The 25,249-nt window shown below is 43.3% G+C and overlaps 1 protein-coding gene across 1 annotated transcript in view; it reads right to left on the reverse strand.

Moving 5' to 3' along the window:
• Positions 1–1,430: 1,430 nt before the first annotated feature.
• Positions 1,431–25,249, reverse strand: part of LOC115459412 (tubulin glycylase 3B-like) — a gene marked incomplete at its 5' end in the record, with an annotated part of 55,390 nt that continues 31,571 nt past the window's right edge. Inside the window, 2 exons of the mRNA XM_030189241.1 lie at positions 1,431–3,451; positions 6,066–6,159. Of these exons, the coding sequence (XP_030045101.1) occupies positions 2,643–3,451; positions 6,066–6,159 (903 nt within the window). The remainder of the gene's footprint in view (positions 3,452–6,065; positions 6,160–25,249) is intronic.

Consider the following 25,249-nt stretch of genomic DNA (forward strand, 5'->3'; position numbering starts at 1 on the left):
GAAACACCTTAGTGGAGCTAAGCTTAGGGATCTGCATGTGTGGAATCTGTGTTCTGAGTGCTAAGCTGAATATGCGGGTGGTGTGGGGAGGGGGGGGGGGGGGGGGGGGGGGGGGGGGGGGGGGGGGGGGGGGGGGAGAACAATACTGGACCTGCAGAGCCCTGCCTCGCCCTCTCCTGCTCTCACCTTCTGCCAAAAACTCACCTTCCAGGAATAAGCACTTTTATAGAGCTTCCTGAGGCTGAGTGTCTGCTCTACATGCAAATGCACAATGGATTCACTCTCTTCCTTTGTATCTTAACAACAAGATAAACTCATAGTACAGTGGCATTCCGTGCTTGGCTGACACCCGGGGCGGATCGCCGCTGCGCGCACCCCCCTCCCCCGGGTGCAGTGCAACATGGCGCCCCCCCCTGGCGTGGAATGGCACCCCCACTGGTGTGGACCCTAACCCCCCCCCCCCGGCGCAGCACCTCTCACTCCCCCCGACAGTCCCCACCTGCCTACCAGCTGAGCTCCGGCTGGCACCTCCAATCTGCAGTGCTGCTGACTTTAAATGAAGAAAACCGTCTCTCGTTGGCCCTTCACTACTGAGTCCCGCCCTCTGATATAACTTCCTAGTTCCTCGAGGGTGGGACTCAGTGAGTGAAGGGCCAACGAGAGACGGTTTTCTTCATTTAAAGTCAGCAGCGCTGCAGATTGGAGGTGCCAGCCGGAGCTCAGCTGGTAGGCAGGTGGGGGGAGTGAGAGGTGCTGCGCCGGGAGGGGGGGTGGACGGAGCACCCTCCCACCCGTTGACACCCGGGGCGGACCGCCCCCACCGCCCCGCCCTTGCTACACCACTGTCATAGTATAAGGTATGATGTGATCCTACATATGTATATTTGATCTTGATTTGTCCTTGCCATGTTCAGGACACAGACCGTAGAAGTCTGCCCAGTACTGGCTTCACTTCCCAATTATTGGTGTTGGCATCTAATCACCGCTAAGCTTTTTGGTTCCATGCCTTCTACACAGGATTCCTTTATGTTAATCCCACGTATTTTTGAATTCCATTACTGTTTTCATCTCCACCACCTCCTGCGGGAGGGCATTCCAGGTATCTACCACCCTCTGCTTGAAAAAGTACTTCTTGATATTATTCCTGAGTCGGCCCCCTCTGCAACCTCAGTTCATGTCCTCTACTTCAACTACCTTCTCATCTCTGAAAAAGGTTTGTTTGTAGATTACTACCTTTCAAATGTTTGAATGTCTGTATCGTATCACCCCTGTCTCTCCTTTCCTCTCTGCTTTCCTCTTCTAGTTCAATGATCAAGATTACCAAACAAGGTACAGAGAAATTCAAAGGAATATGTGCTTTATTCAACACACATATTTTTCATGGTCAAAGAGTGGGGAAAAATCCTTTTTGAATAAGACCATAAGTTGGAACATTATTTCGGTTTTGAGTTTAGTTATTCCAGGTTGCATATCCTTTCTTCTAGTGCATAGACACTCATCAAACATCCAACAAACTTCAGAAGCCATGCAAGCAGAACAAGCAACTTTATTCATTATTAAACAAATTACAGAGTAGGACCATATTTACTACACAGCAACTGGTTGTCGATAACAGAAATAAAAATCGATAAATACCTTCTCCAAAGAATGTAACGTGTGGCACAAGTGAACTTTGGAAAGGCTAAACAGAGAAATGTGAGAACACTGAAGAACCCTGCTGGGGTCCCCGTGTAATGCAGGATTATTGCAGCACCCCTTTTCAAAGCATGAGTCAGACTCAAACTTTTCAGTAAAGATGGAAAAGAACGTGCAAAAAAAAACCTGTACACTTGAAACAGCCAAAAAGAAATTAATTTCCTGCAACTTCTGGAAACAATGCCATGGAAAGAACTCCACAAATGAAAACAAGCACCTTTGGAACTTCTGTGCACAATCCTAAGAATTGGTTCACAAGCTGCAGGAAGTTAAATCCTTATGATAACGAAGAGGAAACAAAACCGACAAGCCCTATGAGTATTGAACCTCTCCCCCAGAAACATCAGACTCATGAAAGCAAAGCAAGGACATCAGATTGTTTGTACCACACAGAAAAAAAAATTATTCTTGTTTTAAGTGTAACATATAAAAAGCTATTTTATATTGAATATTTATATATCATATATATGATTTTAAAATTGTATATGGCCATAGTTTGGATTAATAATGCACCCAACCTAAAATATAAAAGAATACATGATTATATCTGTAAAGTATGTCTGGAATAATGATGTCACAGGACTGGACTTGCTGAGGGGTCTTTACTCTTGTGCTGAAATACATCACCACGGTGTCTTCCTGAATGGACGCCTCACCGACAGCAGCATGGATTCATTTACAATGTACAGTGTAGAATGTACAATGATGATCTGGAAAAGTCATCATCTTCTCCTTTCTGCCTCTGTGAGGTGCCCTTCATCCAGGTCGTTGCAACCTACATGTGCAATCAGAAGAATGCGGCTAAGTACTGCTTTTGTTTATAATAGGTGCATGTGGGTGCTACTGGTGGTGTTGTGTGATCCCTTGAAACCACTATAACGTTTCACTGATGTGGTCTGGGGGGGTTTTTTTTTTGCCCTCATAGAACATTGAGTTTAGAACCGTTTTCAGGATGACTGTGGGCTAAGCACACAGTGTGACACAAGCTCCATATCCTCAGCTGTTGCAGCATTTGCACTTAAGCAATCAGCTGCACATGCTGCTTCCTCATGGGCCGGCACCATTCCCCCGACATGGCACTGGGTCTTGGCTATGCTGTGCTGATTGGCACTGGGTTGAGAGGATGACTTGCCACCTGAGATTTTGGACTGGAGCTGCAGGGATAAATCTTGATTGGTGAGGATGGATGGGGCATTGTGGCTTTTTCTGGTTGATAGTGATTTGTTTCCCAGCATCCTTAGATGCTGAGGAATAGGGATGACTTGTTCAATTAACAGGGGCACAGTGACAGCGTGACAACCCTTGTCCTTGTAGAGTTCTGCCACATTCGGCTCTTCAGTGAGTGCCTTCTGTTTAGTTACACCTGGGCTGCTGACTGGCGGTTCATTTCTGCCTTTCAGTTTTGCAGAACTAGCTCTGCTGATCTCATATAGTTTGACATAGGGAAGTGAAAGGATGTGTTTCTGGAGAAACTTGTTTAGGGTAGGCTTAGTACCACTACTGTTCTTTGTGGAGGTGACAGCTGTCTTCGGTGGCTTCTCCAGCCCCTTGGGAGCCTTCTGCATCTGTTCTGTGTCACCCTCAGGCTTTGAAGATCTTTGGATCTTGGAAGCAGTTACAGATGGTTTAACCCGTGTGAATTTCAAGCTTTGATCTGGAAAATCCCCATTATAAAGCAGTACGAAACTTCTTTGTGTCTCTAGTGGTAACACTCGCTGGCCCTTCAGGCATTTGTGGAAGATCTCAAGAGACAAATCTAGAACACAAAAACAGGATACAGTAATTTGTTGAATTCCAGAGTATTTTGTCATATTTTAGGGGGTAGCCTAATGTGTATTAAGGAATAATGCATAATATTTGCCTCTTAATGCATGCTAAATGGTAAAATAGTGCATTATTTTACTCTAAGGCACATTGGTTTATCACACCACAAGTTTATAGATGCATGCAAAGCATTTTATTATTATACAAATTGAATAACACAGCTTGCATTGAACTTTGCAAGCATTAGGGTCAATGCCGAAAGCTTTCTAGTACAGCCAAGATCAGTGCTAGCTTTACCATGAAATTAGCAATCTATAAATACCATGGCATGCAGTAAGCAATAAGCTTGCAAATTACTGCCATGTTAAAAATACAGGAGTAATCTGCAGCTGATTTCTAAATGTCACCTTTTCTGTCAGTGCCTGAGCAGTGATGAAAAAAAAAACAAACCCACAAGAATTTTTGAGCACAAAAAAGCATGCTATAGTATTTTGCATCTCCCCCCCAAAAATGATGACCTCACAACCACTCCCCCATGACCTGACACCTCTTCACGCCCCAATCCCTGAAAAACATCCTTGGTGTGTACCGGCACCCTCCTGCCATGAACAACTCCCTCCCCCCCCCCCCTGCCCCCCCCCCCCCCCAAAACATCTGTGGTGTCCAGTGGCATATCTCCTTCACAGCCATGTCCTCCCAACCCAAATTGACTTTACAAAACAAAGTTCCTGGTTTCAAGTGGGGACTCCACCCAACCTATTGCCCAGCCCCCCCCCAAATGCCCATTTGCTCCTGTGTCCAGTACCATCATCTTCACCCAATGCCCATTTGCTCCTGTGTCCAGTACCATCATCTTCAAAATGGTGGCACCTGGCCCCAATCCTGGGATGCACCAGGCAGGGTCAGTCTGCCATACAGATGTTCCCAGGGACATCTTAAAGGGCTCACTGTTTAAGGCATTGAATTGCAGACCCCTCTCCACAAAGACCCCTCTCACCCCTAAAAAACAGAACCCCCCCCCCCCCCCCAAAGACACCCCAAGCTTCCTAGAACAGACCTGCAGACTCCCCAGAAAGGTGCCTCTCAACCCATCCCTCACCTTCCCTAATGATCTTCTCAGGACATACAAGGGAATTTTCTAATATCTAGTGGCTGGTTCAGGAGTGATCTGCAATTGCTCCTGCCCCATCAGGCTCTGGGTTCAAAACGGCGCTGGATGACCCCCCTAGTGGCAGTCTCACAGTATTAGTACTGGGGGGGTAAGTTGCCAAATAAGGTTACACTGTCTAGTAGCTGGGAGATGAGTGATCCCCCAATCTCTCCTTCCCCATTGGGCTCCAGATTCAAAATGGCTCCTATGGTAATCTTGTGGTATTACCATCAATTGTCAACTTGCTATATAAGGGGAGTGCTGTGGCTGAGGGGGAGGGGTTGAAACTCTGTTCCAGGAGGGGGATCTGTATTCAATGCCATAAGCACCAGCCCATTTAAGATGTACCACTTTATTCATTTACCATGGGAGTTACTAAACTACAATACAGGTTAGTGACTCCTGCAGTAACCTAAGCTGCAATAAAACGTAATATCTTAACGCATCTTAGTAACTACCTTTCTTAGTATTACAGAACTCCTTTGTTGCATTTTATCCTATCTCTCTAAAAGAGGCCTGTGGATCAGCAACATATCCAGGATTTTTTCTAATCGGCTATGTCTCTACCCCTGCTGCCCCACCCCCTGCCCCTTCCGTACCGTCAAATCAGTTCCACTGCAGCCTTGCCAGACAGCAGCAGCGGCACTTTTTGCCTGCACCAGGACTCCCTCTTACTCCGAACCATCCCACCCTTCACAAAATAGGAAGTCACGTCAGAAGGGATGGGATGGTTCAGAATAAGAGAAAGTCAGTCCTTGACTGCATAAGTGGAGGAGTGGCCTAGTGGTTAGGGTGGTGGACTTTGGTCCTGGGGAACTGAGTTCGATTCCCGGCACAGGCAGGTCCTTGTGACTCTGGGCAAGTCACTTAACCCTCCATTGCCCGCCGCATTGAGCCTGCCATGAGTGGGAAAGCGCGGGGTACAAATGTAATAAAAAATAAATAAGCCAAACTGCCTAAAGACAGGACTGCTATTTAGACTGAATATAGACACTTAACCTGACTCTGCCCCTGGAATGCCCATGAGTTAGCCACTTTTGAATTTGGCGCTAACCGATCATTTTCAGTGAGACAACCATTTAAACTGCTGTTGAAAATGACCGGATAGCCATGAACAAGTGATTTAACTGGTCGGCGGATGTTTCCAGCTGGTTAAATCGTTTTGAATATTGGACGGTGTATTTTATAATCTACATATGTGCTTACAAACTTCACCCAAACTCCAGCCCTGTCCATGCCTATTGGAATGCACCACCATGTCATTGCGTGTATGTTTACACTGGTCAGAATTCTAGAACCATGTGCCTGAAAGGACTTCATATTATTAACCCCACTGTGACTGCTCTGTGACCTGGATTTGGATTACTACATACTTAAATTAACTGGTGTGAACTTAAATTAACTGGTGTGAACTGTTTCTGCAAGCCTTGCTGGTAAGCTAATAAAAGTTTCTTACCCAGGGTTTCATTGACCACGGAAGGGATAATGTTCTTCAGCACCTGGCAGTTTGTATGCAACGCTGGATTACTGTTCATTTCCAGAACCCACACCTGCAAAACACAGTTGTTTACAAAAAGCAAGCAAGCAACTGAGCACAGAGAACACTAGAGACATTTAAGAAATAGATTTGGACCTCCTCTATAACTTAACGTTTCTTTTGGAGGTTCATCAGATGGTTCCATGAATTCTAGTATAGACCATACCAGTCCTGGTGGTAACTCCGCTGCATGCATGGAGATATAGTTTCGATAGTCCTAAGAAAGATGGACACTACAGCGACAAATTCTATAAATTGGTCCCAAGAGTTAGGCTCCCCAATGCCATGTGCTTATTGCCAATACTAAAATTTATTTATTTATTTTATTTGTTACATTTGTATCTCACATTTTCCCACCTATTTGCAGGCTCAATGTGGCTCAATAATAGCTTCTTGGCGCCAAAAATCTGTTATAGAAAAGTAGAAGAAGGCAGCATTTAGTGTGCCTAAAGACACTCACCAATAGTCACACCAAGTCAATGTAATATGTTTATCATTTATTTGTTTACTATACCGTCACTTATTGCATAGCAAACCAGAACACTTTACAAGTTAAAAATGGTACAATAACACACAAATTAGTTTAAACTAGGAAATTCATTGTATGATAGGACAGAACAGACAAAACTTCCATACTGAAGATAATAACATAGAGGGGCATAATCGAACTGGGCACCCATCTTTAAGGGCACCCCGGCGAAGGGGCGGGGCATCCCGTATTATCAAAACAAGATGGGTGTCCATCTTTCGTTTCGATAATACGGTCGGGGACGGCCAGATCTCAACATTTAGGTCGACCGAAATGTTGAGATTGCCGACCTTAGAGATGGCCAACCTCGGTTTTCGCATATAATGGAAACCGAGGATGGCCATCTCAAAAACGGCCAAATCCAAGCCATTTGGTCATGGGAGGAGCCAGCATTCGTAGTGCACTGGTCCCCTCTCACATGCCAGGACACCAACCGGGCACCCTAGGGGGCACTGCAGTGGACTTCATAAATTGATCCCAGGTGCATAGCTCCCTTACCTTGGGTGCTGAGCCCCCCAACCCCCCCCCAAACCCACTACGCACAACTGTACAACACTACCATAGCCTTTAAAGGGTAACAGGGGGGCACCTAGATGTGGGTTTTGGGTGGGTTTTGGAGGGCTCCCATTTACCACCACAAATGTAACAGGTAGGGGGGGATGGGGCTGGGTCCGCCTGCTTGAAGTGCACTGTAGTACCCACTAAAAACTGCTCCAGGGACCTGCATACTGCTGTGATGGAGCTGTGTATGACATTTGAGGCTGGCATAGAGGCTGGAAAAAATGTTTTTTAATTATTTTTTTTGGATGGGAGGGGGTTGGTGACCACTGGGGGAATAAGGGGAGGTGATCCCTGATTCCCTCCAGTAGTCATCTGGTCAGTTCAGGCAGGTCGTGAAGAAAAAGGGACCAAGTAAAGTCGGCCAAATGCTCGTCAGGGACGCCCTTCTTTTTTCCATTATTGGCCGAGGACGCCCATGTGTTAACCACGCCTCTGTCCCGCCTTCGCTACACTATTGACACGCCCCCTTGAACTTTGGCCATCCCTGCGATGGAAAGCACTTGAGAACACCAAAAATCGGCTTTCGATTATGCCAATTTGGGCGACCCTGAGAGAAGGACACCCATCTCCCAATTTGTGTCGAAAGATGGGCACCCTTCTCTTTCGAAAATGACCCTGATAGGCACTCATTCCAACAGTCATACAGAATTATCTAACAATTAACATCTCCTTGTATAGTGTTAAGCACTCTAAGCACCTGTGTGTGGTCTTCCCACTAAAATACAATGTTACATATCAAAGGCTGTTTGGTAAAAATATGTTTTCAGAGCTTTAAGGAAAAGAGGGTATGATAGTTCTAACCATCTAGCCCTTGAGGATGGTGGTATCACTAGTTTATTGTCTGTGAGTGAACGAAGCGTTCGTGTCGGTGTGTATGGAATAGTTAGGGTCACAAGGTAAGATGAACTTGCTGTATAAAGAGCTTTATACGGAGGATGTAACCGCGTATTTTTGAAAAGTTTGCAGACTTTGCAGAATACCTCATTCAGGTTGATCTATGGTGTAGGAAGATTTGACAAAGTGACACCATTGTTGATTAAGACCCACTGGCTACCTATCCAAGCTAGAATAACCTTTAGAATTTGTGTAATGATATTTAAGATATTACATGGTATGGCTCCTCATTACATGCTGTCTCTTATAAACGTTCCAACTCTTGATAGCATTAGGAAATTGAGAGATTTTCTGACACTTCATTTACCCTCTGCTAAAACAATTAGGTTTTTAAGATCTTTTCAGTCAGCCTTCTCATTTGTAGGAGTTAAGATATGGGATATTTTACCTCCAACTATTAGGTAATTTAGCAGCTATTTGTTAAATCCTTAAAAACATGGCTATTTAGGAAAGATCTGTCTTAAGTTTTATGTTGGAGTTTACAAACACTGTTATGTGATTTATATAATTTATGTATCTCAGGTATGCCTGGCTGTCTTTATATTTATTTATTTATTGCACTTGTATCCCACATTTTCCCATCTATTTGCAGGCTCAATGTGGCTTACAAAGACCTGATATGGCATCGCCATACCAGGGTAAAGAATACAATCTGCACAGAACTCAAGAGGATTATTACAGAATATAAGACTTGTATTAGATTAATTAGATTAATTGACCCTGAAGTGCACATAATGTAGTATTCTATAAGTTAGGAGTGTATCTCAGAGATATGCCCATGAGCTGATAGTACGCTGCCCATATCTAAGCCCCTCTCACACTTATGGGCTAAGTGATTTTGGCACATATGTTACAGAACAGGATCTATCACTGACATAATTGCCAATTAGTGGCACCAATCACACATGCGAGTTCTATCATTTCTATAACTGGCATCCACGATTGGGGACTATCTTTAGGAGCCAATTTATAGAACTGCCATTTACATCTCCATGAATTTAATTGAGTAAAACTAAGAACTAGTGTGCCCTGTCCTGGATGACTAGGAATCATCTGGTGACATATTTCTCCATAGGATTCTCTCTAATTCACAGTTGAAGATGCTGAGTTACCACCTTCCTCTGCAAAACACATTTTTATCCACTTATTAAAAAATAGCAATTATACTGCACTGGATGAAAGGGGATACAACACATGCAACACACACACTGGGGGTAATTTTATTAAAAGGGTTTTCTGCATAAAATGGCTTTTTATATGTATGTATGCATTTGCACATCCATAAGATGACATCTACCTACATATGCACCATGTGCAGGTATTCCTGGGGGCCTAATTTGGGCAAAGCAGGGAGAGAATTGCAATGTATCTGCATATTTTATAAAATATACACTTATCCCTGTGGAGGGAAAGTTTATAACATATGCATGAAGGTATGTGTCTAGGTGTGGATGTTCATGTCCAAAGTATGTGCATGCACACACACACACATATTTTATAATCAACTAGTAAAAAAGGCCCGTTTCTGATACAAATGAAACGGGCGCTAGCAAGATTTTCCTCGGAGTGTGTATGTTTGAGAGAGTGTATGTGAGAGTGACTGTGTGTGTGAGAGAGAGTGAATGTGCGAGTGTGTGTGTGTGTGTGTGAGAGAGAGAGAGTGAGTCTGGGTGCGCGTGTGTCTGTGAGAGAGATAGTGTGTGTGTGTGTGAGAATGAGAGTGCGTGCAAGTGCATATGTGAGACACAGTGTGAGAGAGAGAGTGTGTTTCACACAGATACAGTGTGTGCGAGAGATAGAGTGTGTGTGAGATACAGACTCTCTGTGAGACTGAGTGTGTGAGTGACTGTGTGACACATAGAGAGTGAATGTGATACAGTGTGAGACACAGAGTGTGTGAGAGACAGTGTGTGAGAGTGTGAGAGAGAAAGACATTGACTGTGAGAGAGTGTGTGTGAGAGAGAGTGTGTGTGTGAGACAGAGATACCGCCCCCCCCCCCCCCCACTCTCTGGTGTCAGGCCCCCCCCCCCTTCCCTCCCTGATGTCTGAGCGTTACTGTGCAGGATGCTGAGCTCTGGCACCTCCAACATTCTGAAGCCGAGAAACCTTGTGTGGTTGGTCACTTCTGCTTGTGACGAACCCGGAAGTACGTGATGTCAATTCAGGAGATGGATACAGAGAGCAGGAATGCCTCAGCCATGCAGTCAGCTTCAGAATGTTGGAGGTGCGTTTTATTATATAGGATGTGTATGATGTGCAATTCCACTCATGTTCTGCCCAAACTTTGCCTCTGAACATGCACACATGTGGGCTGCATAAAACTATGCTCCACCTTGGTACTGTGCACAGTCTTGCATGCACAACCCCTGTGGTAGTTTTATGAAAATCATTTTTATTAGAGTTTGAAAGATTACAAAAATTCCATAACACAACACCAACATTCAACACAATCCAAACGCTCATTATGTCATTAAAAAAAACCTCCCCACTGTACCCCTCTACCCACCCTAAATCCCTCCCACCTTCATATAAGACAATTATCCAAGATCTATAATACCACCTATTAAAACACAGAACTATAGATCAAGCATAGGACTAATGAATTTCTTCCCCCCTCCCCCCACACCCCATTAACAATTTAAAGCATTCAACAACCAACTTTTCAGTTTCAGTGACGAGTCCAAAAAGGGAGCTCAAAGCTGGATAAAAGATTGACCTTTCTGCTTCCGCTTCCCATAATGGATAATCTTTCCATTATAAGAAAGCGCTTATCTTTAGTAGAACAAAAATAATGAATTCTTCCAACTTTCCACTTGCCTATGGGCCTCGCTTAGTTGCTTCAGGGTCCCAGACGGCAGAGCAGTTTTCTATCAATTGTTGATAGAAAACTGCGAGGCCCGGGTGAGAGAAAACAGTGAAAAAAAACACATCGAGTTCAAAAACTGGGCCATTTGGACTGAGGGTTCCAGAGAAATAATTTCCCCAAAAACCTAGCTTCTGTTGTATAGAAAATTTGATACACTGAAATATAGCAGTTAAGGAAATAGAATACACAACACAGCCACATACATGGAATTGGAAATAATTCCATTAGGCATGCTCCACTTGATGTTCCCAGCAGGCAGCCCCCAGTGTTTCCACACCCTGTCCCAACTGAGCTGGTTCTTAGTGATTCAGATGTGTATTTCATTTTCTTTCTTGTAAATTCTACTGTGAAACCTTGTGATTGAACATTGTAGTTTGCTACTTGTTGCTGTGTATATTGCTGACTAGTGGTGCTATAGCACAGCAACACCTGTTCTCATGGAACAGTGACACCCTGTAGTTAAACTGTAAAATCCATTCTTTGAAATATATTAACAGCGACATCTAATGGTTTGATATATTTTTATAGTTGGTTTTATTTCATTATTCTTTCCAAATCAACAGTGTTGGGGTACAGCCCCTTTCAAACTGCCTCTCCTCTCTAGGTCAGAAACACACACAAATATTTTATTTATGTATGTATTTATTTATTTATTTATTAGGATTTATTTACCGCCTTTTTGAAGAAATTCACTTAAGGTGGCTGGAAAGAATTCCATGAGCTATGCTCCACACCTTCCCTCACTTGTTTATTTTAATCCCCTTGGGGGTAATTTTATAATTGAGTATATGCATAAAGAGTACATGCATACTTTTACCTGTGAATTTTCAAGTAGAAGTATGCATGGGACTTTAAGAATTACTTCTGGGAATTTAGGTTCTGACATTTACAATATACCTACTCTTTGGCATGCACAGATTTGTCAGATTATCTTTATGTACATATGTGGGTCTTTTCTAAAAATCTGCAGCTAAACACTAACCTCTCCCTGATCCTGCTGCTCAGAATGCCTCAGCTCAGTCTGACTAAATATATGCATGTATATCCTGTATGCAATAAGATTTATCCACATATCAGATTGTATCAAAGCCTGTATCTGTGAGTTTAGTTTTACTGCAGAAATGCTTTTGAAAATGCACATAAGCTACACCTATTTTATTTACCCCTCCCCCCTAGAAAGTAAACACCTACAGTTACACCTGCTCTCACGTCATACAAATGTCCGGGTTTATTGTATACGTAACTGTACATATTCTGTAGGATCTGATCTGTCCAAATTCCACTTCTTGAACCCCATGTGCATGCTTCATTGCACATTTCAGAAAGCAGCAAAGACGCAGCAATTAATTTGCATACATATATATATATTGGGCATTTTACTTCTGCATGCACAGCACAGTTTTACTTTTAGAAATGAGTTATAAAATTATCTCCTTTATGTACAGTATTTGGCACCACTGTTATGCCAATAAAGTTATCTGTCTCTGAGAAACCTGGCTGCTGAGAGCTCACTATGAAGACATATGATATGAGAGAGAAACATAATTCCCTATATTTACAATCGACTTGGGAAATGGTTCTGGTTTCTGTAAAAAGGAAAACTTCTGAATACCACTAGAGGGCGCCTAAGCCTCAGAAGTTAGGAAGCTGTTTCCTCAGCTGCTACACCTAGTAGGGATGTGCACAGGCCAAACATTTGTGGCTTCTTTTCAGTTAATGGGTTTTTTTTCACTCCCTCATTTTAATCATTTTTTTAAAACATGCATTAAATCAATTGTACACGCATTAATTTTTAGGTTAACAAGCAAAACAGGCATGTGGGATCGCTTAGGAAAAGGAGGAGTTAGAGGTTACTGAGGATGGGTAGACTGGATGGGCCATTTGGCCCTTATCTGTCATCATGTTTCTAAGTGGTAGATTAGAAATTTTAGTGCCTGCAAAATCAAAGTGTGTTAATGCACATCCTTAACAGATAGTGAAGTGCCTCACTGGCTAGGAAAAGGTACAGTTTATTCAAGGTCCAACGAAAGAGGCAAACCTGTAAAGAAAGTCTCCTAATTCAGGTCATCACTGAATGCAGAAGCTAGAAATGCCTGTTTCAGAAAGCAACAAAGAGGCAGTGATTCCTTTTCAGTATACTACCTCAGTACAGCTGTTTAACTTGAGATATGGAAATGCTGTGTGCTCCTTACCACTGCAGTATAATCACTCTAAAGTAGGTTGTGTCTGTGCGGGTTTTATTTCAATGAATTTGTGACTCACCTAATCTCCAGAGTTCAAGGCGAGGTACAGAATGCATGCATAATTAAAAAATTATAATATACATTTACTAATAATCACAAGACAATTATCAAAATAACAAAATTTACAGAAAATGCTTGCAATCTAATTCTATACAGAATCCCCACAGTTCAATGCCTGCCTATATATATATATATATATATATATATATATATATATATATATATATATATAAATAATTCTTCAGGCCTTAAGGTTTCACAACTAATAAACTACATAAGACTCAAAATGAGGACACTAACCTTTAAATACCCCGTGGAGGGGCATAATCGAACGCAAACGCCCATCTCCATGGGCGTCTATCTCCGAGAACGGGTACGTGAAGGGGTGGGACAAACTGTATTTTGGAAAAAAAATGGGCGTCTATCTTTGTTCCGATAATACGGTTTGTGCCAGCCAAATGCATCAGATTTGTGCGGATTTGAGCTGGGTGGTATCGTTTTTCAGTGATAATGGAAAAAGAAGGCGCCCAGCTCAAAAACGACCAAATCCAAGGCATTGGGTCATGGGAGGGGCCAGGATTCGTAGTGCACTGGTCCCCCTCACATGCCAGGACATCAACCGGGCACCCTAGGGGGCACGTGTAACAATTTAAAAAAAAAAAGGTTAACTACCTCCCAAGTCCATAGCTCCCTTCCCTTGGGTGCTGAGCCCCCCCAAACCCACTCCCCACAACTCTACATCATTACCATAGCACTTATGGCTGAAGAGGGGCACCTACATGTGGGTACAGTGGGTTTCTGGTGGGTTTTGAGGGCTCCCATTTACCACCACAAGTGTAACAGGTATGTGGGGGATGGGCCTGGGTCCACCTGCCTGAAGTCCACTGCACCCACTAACAACTGCTCCAGGGACCTGCATACTGCTGTCATGCAGCTGGGTATGACATTTGAGGCTGGCATACAGGCTGGAAAAAAAAGTTTTTAAAGTTGTTTTTTTTTGGGTGGGAGGGGGTTAGTGACCACTGGGGGAGTCAGGGGTGGTCATCCCCAATTCCCTCCGGTGGTCATCTGGTCATTTAGGGCACTTTTTTGGGACTTGTTCATGAAAAAACAAGGTCCAAAAAAAGTGACCCAAATTCGCGCTAAAAATGCCTTTCTTTTTTCGATTATCGGCCGAGGACGCCCATCTCTTCTCGGCCGATAAACACGCCCCAGTCCCGTCTTCACCATGCCTCCGACACACCCCCATCAACTTTGGCCATTTCCGCGACGGAGTGCAGTTGAAGACGCCCAAAATCGGCTTTCGAATATACCGATTTGGGCGCCCACGGGAGAAAGACGCCCATTTGGGTCGAAATATGGGCATCTTTCTCTTTCGAAAATAAGGCGGATAGTGCACCAACACACAGGGTCAAGATCATTGTAACCTAAAGAACTGATTTATATTGCACAAAATCAAGGCTTCCGCCTGAGTTCTATGAACGTATTCTTACTGACATTAAATTTAATCAGACACCTGTATATTTTTGATCCTGTTTCATGGTAGCCCTATTATTAGGTGTCAATTTGCTGCTTTCAAGTTTTCCTCTTTCATTCTGTCTATGTCTTTACTTGTTCATTTTACTATTGTTATGCTGTTAACAAAATTGTAAGATTGATGTTAAACTGTACCTACTGTACATCACCTTGGGTCAATTTCTCCATAAAAGCAGCTAATAAATCCCAATTAATAAATAACCTCCTCACCTCATGTTAAAGGAGAAATATGAGGAAAAAAATAAATCCAATGTAAATGAAATGTAGTTACACGCTCCCAAAATAATGTTTCAACACTAAGGGGTCCTTTTACTAAGGTGCGCTGAAAAATGGGCTACGCTAGTGTAGGCGCGTGTTTTGGGAGTGCGCCCATTTTCAGTCTGAAACCTTACCCCCACCCATTGACTTAGCGGTAAGGTCTCAAGTGTTAATTAGGCGGTAATCGTCTACACGAATAGAATGACAATTATTTTCCAGCACACGTAATGGACGCGCGTAAAAAATTAAATTACCGCCCCGGCGATGTGGTAGTCGGGCAGTAACTCTGAACTGATATGCGTGCATGTAAGCGCCTACATGGCTTAGTAAAAGGGCCCCTAAGGGACACAGTTATCAATGTGGGCTATAGTTCAGATATGTTATTTTACCACTGGGGGGGGAAATCCTAGTACTACAGGTTGCTAGATCCTGCCTTAGAGGAATAACACTGCTTGTGAGCCACCTCAGTCCAGGAGCATCAGGCCACAAAACAGTGGCCCAAGGCTCCCGGGCCACTAGCTCAGGGTACCCCAGACTTCCAACCCCCCCCCCCCCCCCCAACTCAAGCACTCCCAGATTTGAAGCCTCCACTCTCCCTCACTAGTGCTACTTTTCAGATGTCAAGTGTGAAGGTCAAGTAGGTGCCTATTCTATGAAGGTACAAAGGTGGAGTAGAGGAGTGGCCTAGTGGTTAGAGCACAGGTCTTGCAATCCAGAGGTGTCCGGTTCAAATCCCATTGCTGCTCCTTGTGATCTTGGGCAAGACACTTAACCCTCCATTGCCTCAGGTACAAACTTAGATTGTGAGCCCACCTGGGACAGAGAAATATCCAGAGTACCTGAATGTAACTCACCTTCAGCTACTACTGAAAAAGGTGTGAGCAAAATCTAAATTAAATATGTCTTTATAGAACAGTACAGAGCAACCAGCAGAAATCATGGCTAGACTGAAGCATAGGAGCACATATAAATGTTATCAGGTAAAGCACACGTGTAAATCACAATTACACCTATGTTCTGACCCTGAACACACCTACATGTGGGTTCTGTAAAAGTCCATGTATTCTATGCATCACACATTTACATATAAAATCGCTCATAAGCTAAGTGTTACTTTACTGAATTACAAGTTTGAACAATTATTAAAAGAAAAAATTATGTAGAATAAAATTTGTATGGACCAGTGACGAGATTGGATACAGTTCTAAGCGGCATTTGAACACACTGTCAGCTTAGGTCCCATGCTGAGGTCAATTATAAAACATATTGGTCTAAATATTCACACGAAAGTTGTGTAATACGAGCAGGAAGAACTTTTCTATTAGAGTTAGGTGCAGGCATGGCCAATAGGCGTATTCTACAGAATATGCCAAGGCGGAAATATTTTTGGCATCAATTTTTCAGGCACCATATAGAAAATCTATATATGTTCATATTTGGTGTAAATGACTAGAATGCTGGCATTTTTAATACTCTTGTTATTACCAGTTCATAATATCAGAGGACAAGGTATGTTTTACATTGAACTCCACAATTCCCTCTACGAGGGCTTTCAGGTATCATCTTGCAACATTAACATCTATACATCTTTCTTATCTTTCTTTCGTTTTACTTGCCCTCTCCTTCCAAACAGAAAATCACTTTATTCAGACTGTACCCCAGGATGTTAGTGGTATCTTTTACACCAAACTCCTGGTAATTATCATTGTCAAACTAACTTGGTGGCCCTTTCACCAAACTGCAGTAAAAAGTGGCCTTAGAGCATGCACGTGGGTAAAATGGCTGAGTTTTCGGGTTTTTTTTAAAATTAATAGCCACACACTCATTTTCCCATTAGCGCATGAGCATTTACTGACACCTATTTTGTAAGCTCCCGTGCTAATTGGTTACTGCGCAGTGATGTAGCTGCGCTAACCAATTAGCACTGTACGTGCCTACTCCCTGCCCAGACCCAACCCCAGCACTAAAAAATAAATTCTATTTTTTAGCATGTGGGAAGCGCAAGCAGATGCCACAATTACTGTGAGTACGCCCTGTAGTAAGTTATTTTAAGCTGCAGTAAACATGCATTAATGCTTTGCTGCAGTTTAGTAAAAGGACCCCTTAGAGACCTTTTACTCCCCCTTCCCTTTGTTAGCCTCTATAATTTTTCCCTACTAGACTCAAAAATTTAAAATCTTGCTCTTTGTGTTCCCAAGTCTTCTGAAAAGTCATCCATCGTACCATGTTTGCTCTTCTCGATTGGAGGGACTCTTTTACCATGACATCACACATTAAGTTTCTCCACTGTAATCTAGTTTTTTTAACAATTGAAAAACTGCAAATTGTTATACTGATTGTAATTTATTTTTAGCACTAAGTTGCCTTTAATCAAGGCTTGATTAGATAATTCCTCTTCCTCCTGAATTCTTTTTACACTGCTCCTAAATTACAACGTTGCTCTTCAATACAGACTGATCAAGGGTAGCAATTTTAGATATAGTGTCACCTAAAAACCTGAGAAAGGCAGAGAGTCAAGGTGGTTTTCTTTCTTGCCACTGAGTAGTAAATTTTCAAGTTGAATACTTCCCTGAGTACAATCACAGAAAACAGCTCTAGGGTGACCTACAAAACTCAAAGGTTTATTCCAACACAGAGAATGCCTTGGTCTTTCTTAGCTGGTGAAATATCCTCACACACTAGCTACAATTTCCTACCATCTTTTTCAGAAATCTTCAGAAAGGCTAAATAAACATCTTTATATTGATAACATTAGGTTGAGATTGTCTATTTCCCTCTTCTGCTCCATTTAAAATAAAGATGCCACTATTTAAGATAAACAAAACCAACATGTCAGCTGGTGGGAGTGGACCTGAGCAAGGTGTAAGACTCAGAGATGGCTCACCCTCTGAAGTCCCTCTATTCAGCCCTAAGGCAATACAGCTGACATCTTACCCAGTAACTTTTTCAGATATCACAAAAAAATTCTTGGTCCCCTGAATGGTTCAGCTCTTATCTCCATCTGCTCTTTAACTCTTCTTTTCCTCTTGCCCATTAGGGTCTTCAAGGCCAATACTGGGACAATATAGTTAGAATGAAAAAGAGGCTCACAGTTCTGTATTTTCCAATCTAGTTGAGTACTGGTCTATCTGAATAACGAGTTTAATTAACTCCATAGAATATGGAACAAGATGGCTGCTGGAAGGAAGAACTGAGAGCAGCTCTCATTTCAACTTGGTGCTATCTCCTTCTTTATTTATTTAGATTTTGCTCACACCTTTTTCAGTAGTAGCTCAAGGTGAGTTACATTCAGGTACTCTGGATATTTCTCTGTCCCAGGACGGCTCACAATCTAAGTTTGTACCTGAGGCAATGGATGGTTAAGTGACTTGCCCAAGATCACAAGGAGCAGCAGTGGGATTTGAACCAGCCACCTCTTGATTGCAAGACCGGTGCTCTAACCACTAGGCCACTTCTCCAACTCCTTAAACTCTCTTGATGCTGAAGTGCCGGGGCAAGCAACGCACTTACTCCACAGTGCCTGCTGCTCTTACAGTTGGTCCGATGGATCGCTTCTTGACATTGGGTCAGGAATCAGGGGATGTTGCTTCGCTGCCAGACGGTACAATGAGAGGTGAACCGCCCGCCCTGCCTGCCTGCCTGAAGCAGATGTCACCTTTAGCCCTGAGTTGCGTTCACCACCATTGATGCCAGCTCAGAGAGAATTAGTAAGTGGGTCATTGACCTCACCAGAATGTTTGGGGGGGAGTGCCCTTATTGGGGGCTGACCGTGAAGATAATCTGCAACCGGGAACCTCAGTTTTCTCTGAGGCTCAGGGAACCGATGGGGTTTCTGCTGGTCATTTCGACAGAGGAGGTGCCCCAGCACGGAAAGAATCAGCAACATAGGAATCACTGACCAAGCCTGTTCTATCTTCCAAGCCCATAAGTATTACAATGGATTTCAATTTTGGACGCTTTCGTGAGATACAGAACTCATTTTCTACAACATTTCCAGTGTTATCCTCTCAGATAGACCAGCACTCGACTAGATTGGGAAATACAGAACAGTGCATTTATGCTCTTGAAAAAAAAGACAGAATAAATTGGAAAAACCTACCAGACATTGTCTGATAAACAGTGTTTTCTTATTAGAAAATCTGGAATATATACTTAGGAGAAAAACATTGAGGTTTATAAATTTTCCAAAGTTATCTTCAGTGGCCCTCTTATAACTTTAAACTGTATATGCTAGAAGTCTTAAAAATGGCAAAGCTTTTGTTAAGCCTTTTGTTAAGAAAGATTCCTCTCAACCTATTGCTGCTGAGTCTGAAGTTTCCTTTGATCAGTTGAATGTGACCCAAATCTTGGAGGATGAAACTAGTGGTATGAAACCTGTAACTTTGATAGTGACTTTAGTTTTGGATCCAGATCAAGACTGGTTACTGAGATTGTTTTTCTGTCACCGAGATGTCTTCATTTTGAATTTTAAAAATAAAATCTTTTCTGATGTGGCAAGGTCGACACAGAAGCGACGCCAGCAATTCCTGAAACTGAGACCTAGAGTACAGCAACTGGGAGCACTTTTTTGGTTAAATTTTTCTTGTACATGTGTTATAAAGTTGAACTTAGTAAAATATGTTTTCTTTGACCCGGGTCATTTGACCAATTTTCTGGATTCTAAATGTGCTGTGCCTCCCCTCCCTTTGTCTTCTAGGCCAGTAACATCTATGCTCCGTAGCATAGTTTAGAAGCCCGATGTATGCTTCCTTTCATTTTTCCTGATACTATGGTTTAAATTACCTCGAATTGTACCTTGCTCTCTCTCCCTATTGTGGAATTTAAATTTGAGGCAAGATAGTTATCTTAATATCAAGATTTTCTTTTATTGTACTTATGCTAGTTTATGAGTATTATGGTAATTGTCTTCACATTTTTTCTGTATCAAGAATATTCTTGGAATTTATTTTGAAAATGTTGATTTAAAAACCCCCACAGATGATTGCAAGGCTCCTCAGGGCTTCCATGGCCTCTCTGCTGCTCCTCAGGTGCTCCAAAGGGACATTTCCCATTGGGCATTCCCCTTTGGGCACATTCTTGTGACTGCACCCCATGGCTCCTTCTCGATTTTGTGCTGGGTCTACCAGTCCCGAAAATGATGTCACATGGAGTGGAACTATCCATAATGAAACAGGCACTACAGCAAGGCAAAAGCTCAGACTACTGCTTCTCCAACACACTTCACACTCCTCACAGGTACCCCAGCCAGGGCTTCACCCTCTAGGACTCTAAAAGTACATATATGTATATGTTGTCTTTATACCATTTTTCCTTCATAAAATTAATCCATCTGGGGGTAATTATTATAAAGCATTTTCCATGCAGAAACCAATTTTTGCATGTGGAAAATAGCTCTTGTAAAATTGCACAGCCAAATATGCGCGTAGGAGTCCATGCGCTGAACGGAGTACATATTTGTATGTGAGCCATGCGTAGGCCTTCCTGGCAGTGCAGTTGTGATGTGTTTTATACAAATATGTGAGCACACATATAAACTACATGCAGAGGTGTAGTCAGACCTGACATTTTTGGGGGTCCAGAGTTAACATGAGGGGGGGGTACTAGGCATATAGGTGTGAGTAGTGCTTGGTATACTCTTAAAAAATGCCTTGATAACGGATTTCTAAGTAAACAGCCTGTCCTGCATCAACATAAGCCACATGCACACTTATTGAAACCTTGGAAACACTGACGTTGCAGGGTTAGGAAATTGTAACAGAGGAAAAGCTTCTGGGTCGCTGAAGGCAGTGTACTTACCTCACTGATGCTGCCAGTGGCCTGGAAAATTGAAAGATAGTGGTGCAGGGAGCGGGAGGGCAGCCAGTGGTGCCCAAAACAAAGGCACTTGATTGGCCACCAGGGTTGGGGGGCCTGAGGCTGGAATAGGGGGGCCTGGGCCCCCAAGACCCCCTGTACTACTACTACTACTACTATTTAGCATTTCTATAGCACTACAAGGCATACGCAGCGCTGCACAAACATAGAAGAAAGACAGTCCCTGCTCAAAGAGCTTACAATCTAATAGACAAAAAATAAATAAAGTAAGCAAATCAAATCAATTAATGTGACCGGGAAGGAAGAGAGGAGGGTAGGTGGAGGCGAGTGGTTACGAGTCAAAAGCAATGTTAAAGAGGTGGGCTTTCAGTCTAGATTTAAAGGTGGCCAAGGATGGGGCAAGACATAGGGGCTCAGGAAGTTTATTCCAGGCGTAGGGTGCAGCGAGACAGAAAGCGCGAAGTCTGGAGTTGGCAGTAGTGGAGAAGGGAACAGATAAGAAGGATTTATCCATGGAGCGGAGTGCACGGGAAGGGGTGTAGGGAAGGACGAGTGTGGCGAGATCCTGGGGAGCAGCAGAGTGAGTACATTTATAGGTTAGTAGAAGAAGTTTGAACAGGATGCGAAAACAGATAGGGAGCCAGTGAAGGGTCTTGAGGAGAGGGGTAGTATGAGTAAAGCGACCCTGGCGGAAGACGAGACGGGCAGCAGAGTTTTGAACCGACTGGAGAGGGGAGAGGTGACTAAGTGGGAGGCCAGCAAGAAGCAGATTGCAGTAGTCTAAACGAGAGGTGACAAGGGTGTGGATGAGGGTTTTGGTAGAGTGCTCGGAAAGAAAGGGGCGGATTTTACGGATGTTGTAAAGAAAGAAACGACAGGTCTTGGCAATCTGCTGGATATGAGCAGAGAAGGAGAGAGAAGAGTCAAAGATGACCCCTGTAGCTATGTCACTGACTAAATGTAAACATTTACAATTCTGTTGGCAACATCGAAGAGTGGAATACAAAAAAACTGCAGTAAACTTAATTTGCAAATATCTGTGCACTACTGGAACTGGTTCTGGGTATCTATTATTATAAGGGTCCGTGGAGGGGCATAATCGAACGGAAACGCCTATCTCCCTGGGCGTTTATCTCCGAGAACGGGTCCGTGAAGGGGCGGGCCGAACCGAATTTTCAAAAAAATGGACGTTTTTGAGCTGGGCGTTTGTTTTTTTTTTAGCGATAATGGAAACTAAAAACGCCCAGCTCAAAAACGTCCTAATCCGAGCCATTTGGTCGTGGGAGGGGCCAGGATTGGTAGTACACTGGCCCCCCTGATATGCCAGGACACCAACTGGGCACCCTAGGTCAATGCGGTGGACTTCAGAAAAAGCTCCCACATGCATAGCTCTCTTACCACGGGTGCTGAGCTCCCAACCCCCCTCCCCCAAAACCCACTACCCACAAATGTACAACACTACCATAGCTCTTAGGGGTGAAGGGGGCACCTACATGTGGGTACAGTGGGTTTTGGAGGCCTCCCATTTACCAGCACAAGTGTTACAGGTGGGGGGGGGGGATGGGCCTGGGGCCACCTGGCTGAAGTGCACTGCGGTGCCCACTAAAAGTGCTCCAGGGACCTGCATACACGCAGGCCTCTAGGACTGGTTGCTGCTATATAACATTGGCACACCAGTTGACACCTGAAGACTAATCTCTCCGAAAACGTCCTTTATTGGAATAACCGCCTTTACTCACAGTTAACTGCAGATCAGAGGTTGTGCCCCACTGGCAACGAGTCTCCCTGGTACTGAGATGAGCAGTAGGTCAGAGCTGGCAGAATGCTGTACAATGCCCTCTTTCAGCCACATTCAAGGGAAGAACTAAGTTGTCTAACGTGGCTAACACAGGAAAGGGAACTAAAACTGGCTTACAAAAATGGCCACTACCGCATGGACTACAACAGGAAACACAACAGGGCACACTCTGACCCAGTAGGCAGGGGGAAAAGCACCATGGGAGAAGAGCCTACCAACTACCAACATCGTGAGTGTGTAACACAAGCTAATGAAATCACGGAGCCCAATACCCTACACCCACCACAATGCAATGCTGATGTGACCCTGTACTGCACCCGAGAGCCACATCTGACCCAGGGAAAGGCTGTGACAGGATCAAACACATTCTGCTGTCATGGAGGTGGGTACGGCATTTGAGGCTGGCATACAGGCTGGAAAAAAAGTTTTAAAGTGGGGGTTTTTTTGGTGGGAGGGGGTTAGTGACTACTGGGGGAGTCCAGGGAGGTCATCCCCGATTCCCTCCAGTGGTCATCTGGGCAGTTGGAGCACTTTTTTGGGACTTGTTCGTGAAAAAAAAAGGGTCCAAAAAAAAGTGACCCAAAATCGCGGTAAAAACGCCCTTCTTTTTCGATTATCAGCTAAAGATGCCCATCTCTCCTCGGCTGATAACCAGCCACAGTTCCGCCTCCACCATGCCTCCGACACGCCCCCGTCAACTTTATTCGTTCCCGCGATGGAGTGCAGTTGGAAACGCCCAAAATTGGCTTTCGATTATACCGATTTGGGCGCCATTGCGAGACAAACGTCTATCTCCCGATTTAGGTCGCACTATAGACGTTTTTCTCTTTCGAAAATAAGTTGGATAAGCACCTATCTTAAGTTTCAAGGTTCAGTTTATTTGATTACCTGCTTTAAGGAAAACCAAAAATCGGTGATCAATAAAATGAAATTACAAATATCAAAGAACTACAATAACACAGAGAAAAATACTACCAGACTGATGCACTCCCAAATCTCCAATACCCAACCCCCAACCTGCAGCACCGGACCACGAAGGCAGAAGCTACAGTGGAATATTGATTGAATGCCTATCAAAATAAATATGTTTTCAAGAATCCTTTAACATTTTTGAAATGAGGACTCCAAATGCGTAGATAAAGGAAGACAATTCCAGAGAGAAGGTCCTACAATACTAAACACAGAGCCATGAAAAAAATTCAGATAAACCTCACGAAACAAAGGAACAGTTAACAAATTCTGTACAGCAGATTGTAGAGTCCGTGAGGGGACATAAAGAACCGGATAGCTAGATAAAAACTGAGGGGTCCTTTTAGTAAGCCGCATAAGCATTTACACGGACCCAACGCATATCAATTCCAATTTACCACCTGGCTAATGCATGGCCCAGGCGGTGATTTCATTTTTGAAACGCTTCTGATACGTGCATCAGAAAATATTTTCATTTTCTGGCGCGTGGGCAGTAATCACCATTTGGATGCACGTTGACCATTACCGCCCAATTAACTCGTGAGACCTTACCGCTAAGTAAATGACTGGCGGTAAGGTCTCAGACCCTAAATGAATGCGCGTCAATTTTCATTTGCCGCATGTCCATTTTAGGCCCCTCAAAAAGGCAGTTTTTACAGGTATGCAGAAAAATGATTCTGCACGCGGCCAAAACACGCGCCTGCACTACCACAAGCCATTTTTCAGCGTACCTTAGTAAAAGGACCCCCGAGGCAAACCTGTATGATGGATTTTATAAACTAAAAACAGAATTTTATACACTATCCCCCGGATTCTATATAGCGCGCCGAGAGTTATACGCGCTTATGTACGTAAATCTAAGTGTATTCTATTGTTTTAACAAGCTGTTAAGCATTGTTATCTTAACAAGCAATAACAAGCACTAATTGGCAAAAATTAGAATTTATTTATTTATTTGTTACATTTGTACCCCACACTTTCCCACCTATTTGCAGGCTCAATGTGGCTTACAAAGTACCATAAGGTGATAGCCACCTCCGGTGAAGAAACAAATACAGAGTGATGTTATTGTCAATGAGATGAATATGTTACAGACACATTTGAAATCGTAGAGAGGGAAGTTATATAGTGTTCATAGTGTTCATTACAAGGTTAAGTTTCTTTGTGTTGCTGGGTTCAGGCACATGTTGGGTCAGTGGAGTATGCCTTTTCGAACAGGTTAGTCTTTAGTGATTTCCGGAAGTTGAGGTGGTCGTACGTAGTTTTTACAGCTTTAGGGAATGCATTCCAGAGTTGCGTGCTTATATAGGAGAAGCTGGATCCATAAATTCATTTGTACTTGAGTCCTTTGCAACTAGGGTGGCGAAGATTTAAGTATGTTCGTGATGATCTGGTTGAGTTTCTGGTTGGCAGGTCTATGAGGTCAGTCATTTATGTGTGTACATTGCTAAGCATATTCTGTAATGTACTGCTCCTAAATTCTAATGCGTGCAGGCAAAAAGGGGCATGCTTAGAGGCCTGGTAATGGGAGTTTTGTGGGCAATCCAAAATCTGTGTGCACTGTTATAAAATATGGGCCAGTACGCCTAAATCTATGTGCAGGGATTTACACCAGCTTTTTGATGGTGTAAAAT

This window comes from Microcaecilia unicolor, unplaced genomic scaffold (genome assembly GCF_901765095.1).
Source record: "Microcaecilia unicolor unplaced genomic scaffold, aMicUni1.1, whole genome shotgun sequence".
Classification (NCBI taxonomy): Eukaryota; Metazoa; Chordata; class Amphibia; order Gymnophiona; family Siphonopidae; genus Microcaecilia; species Microcaecilia unicolor.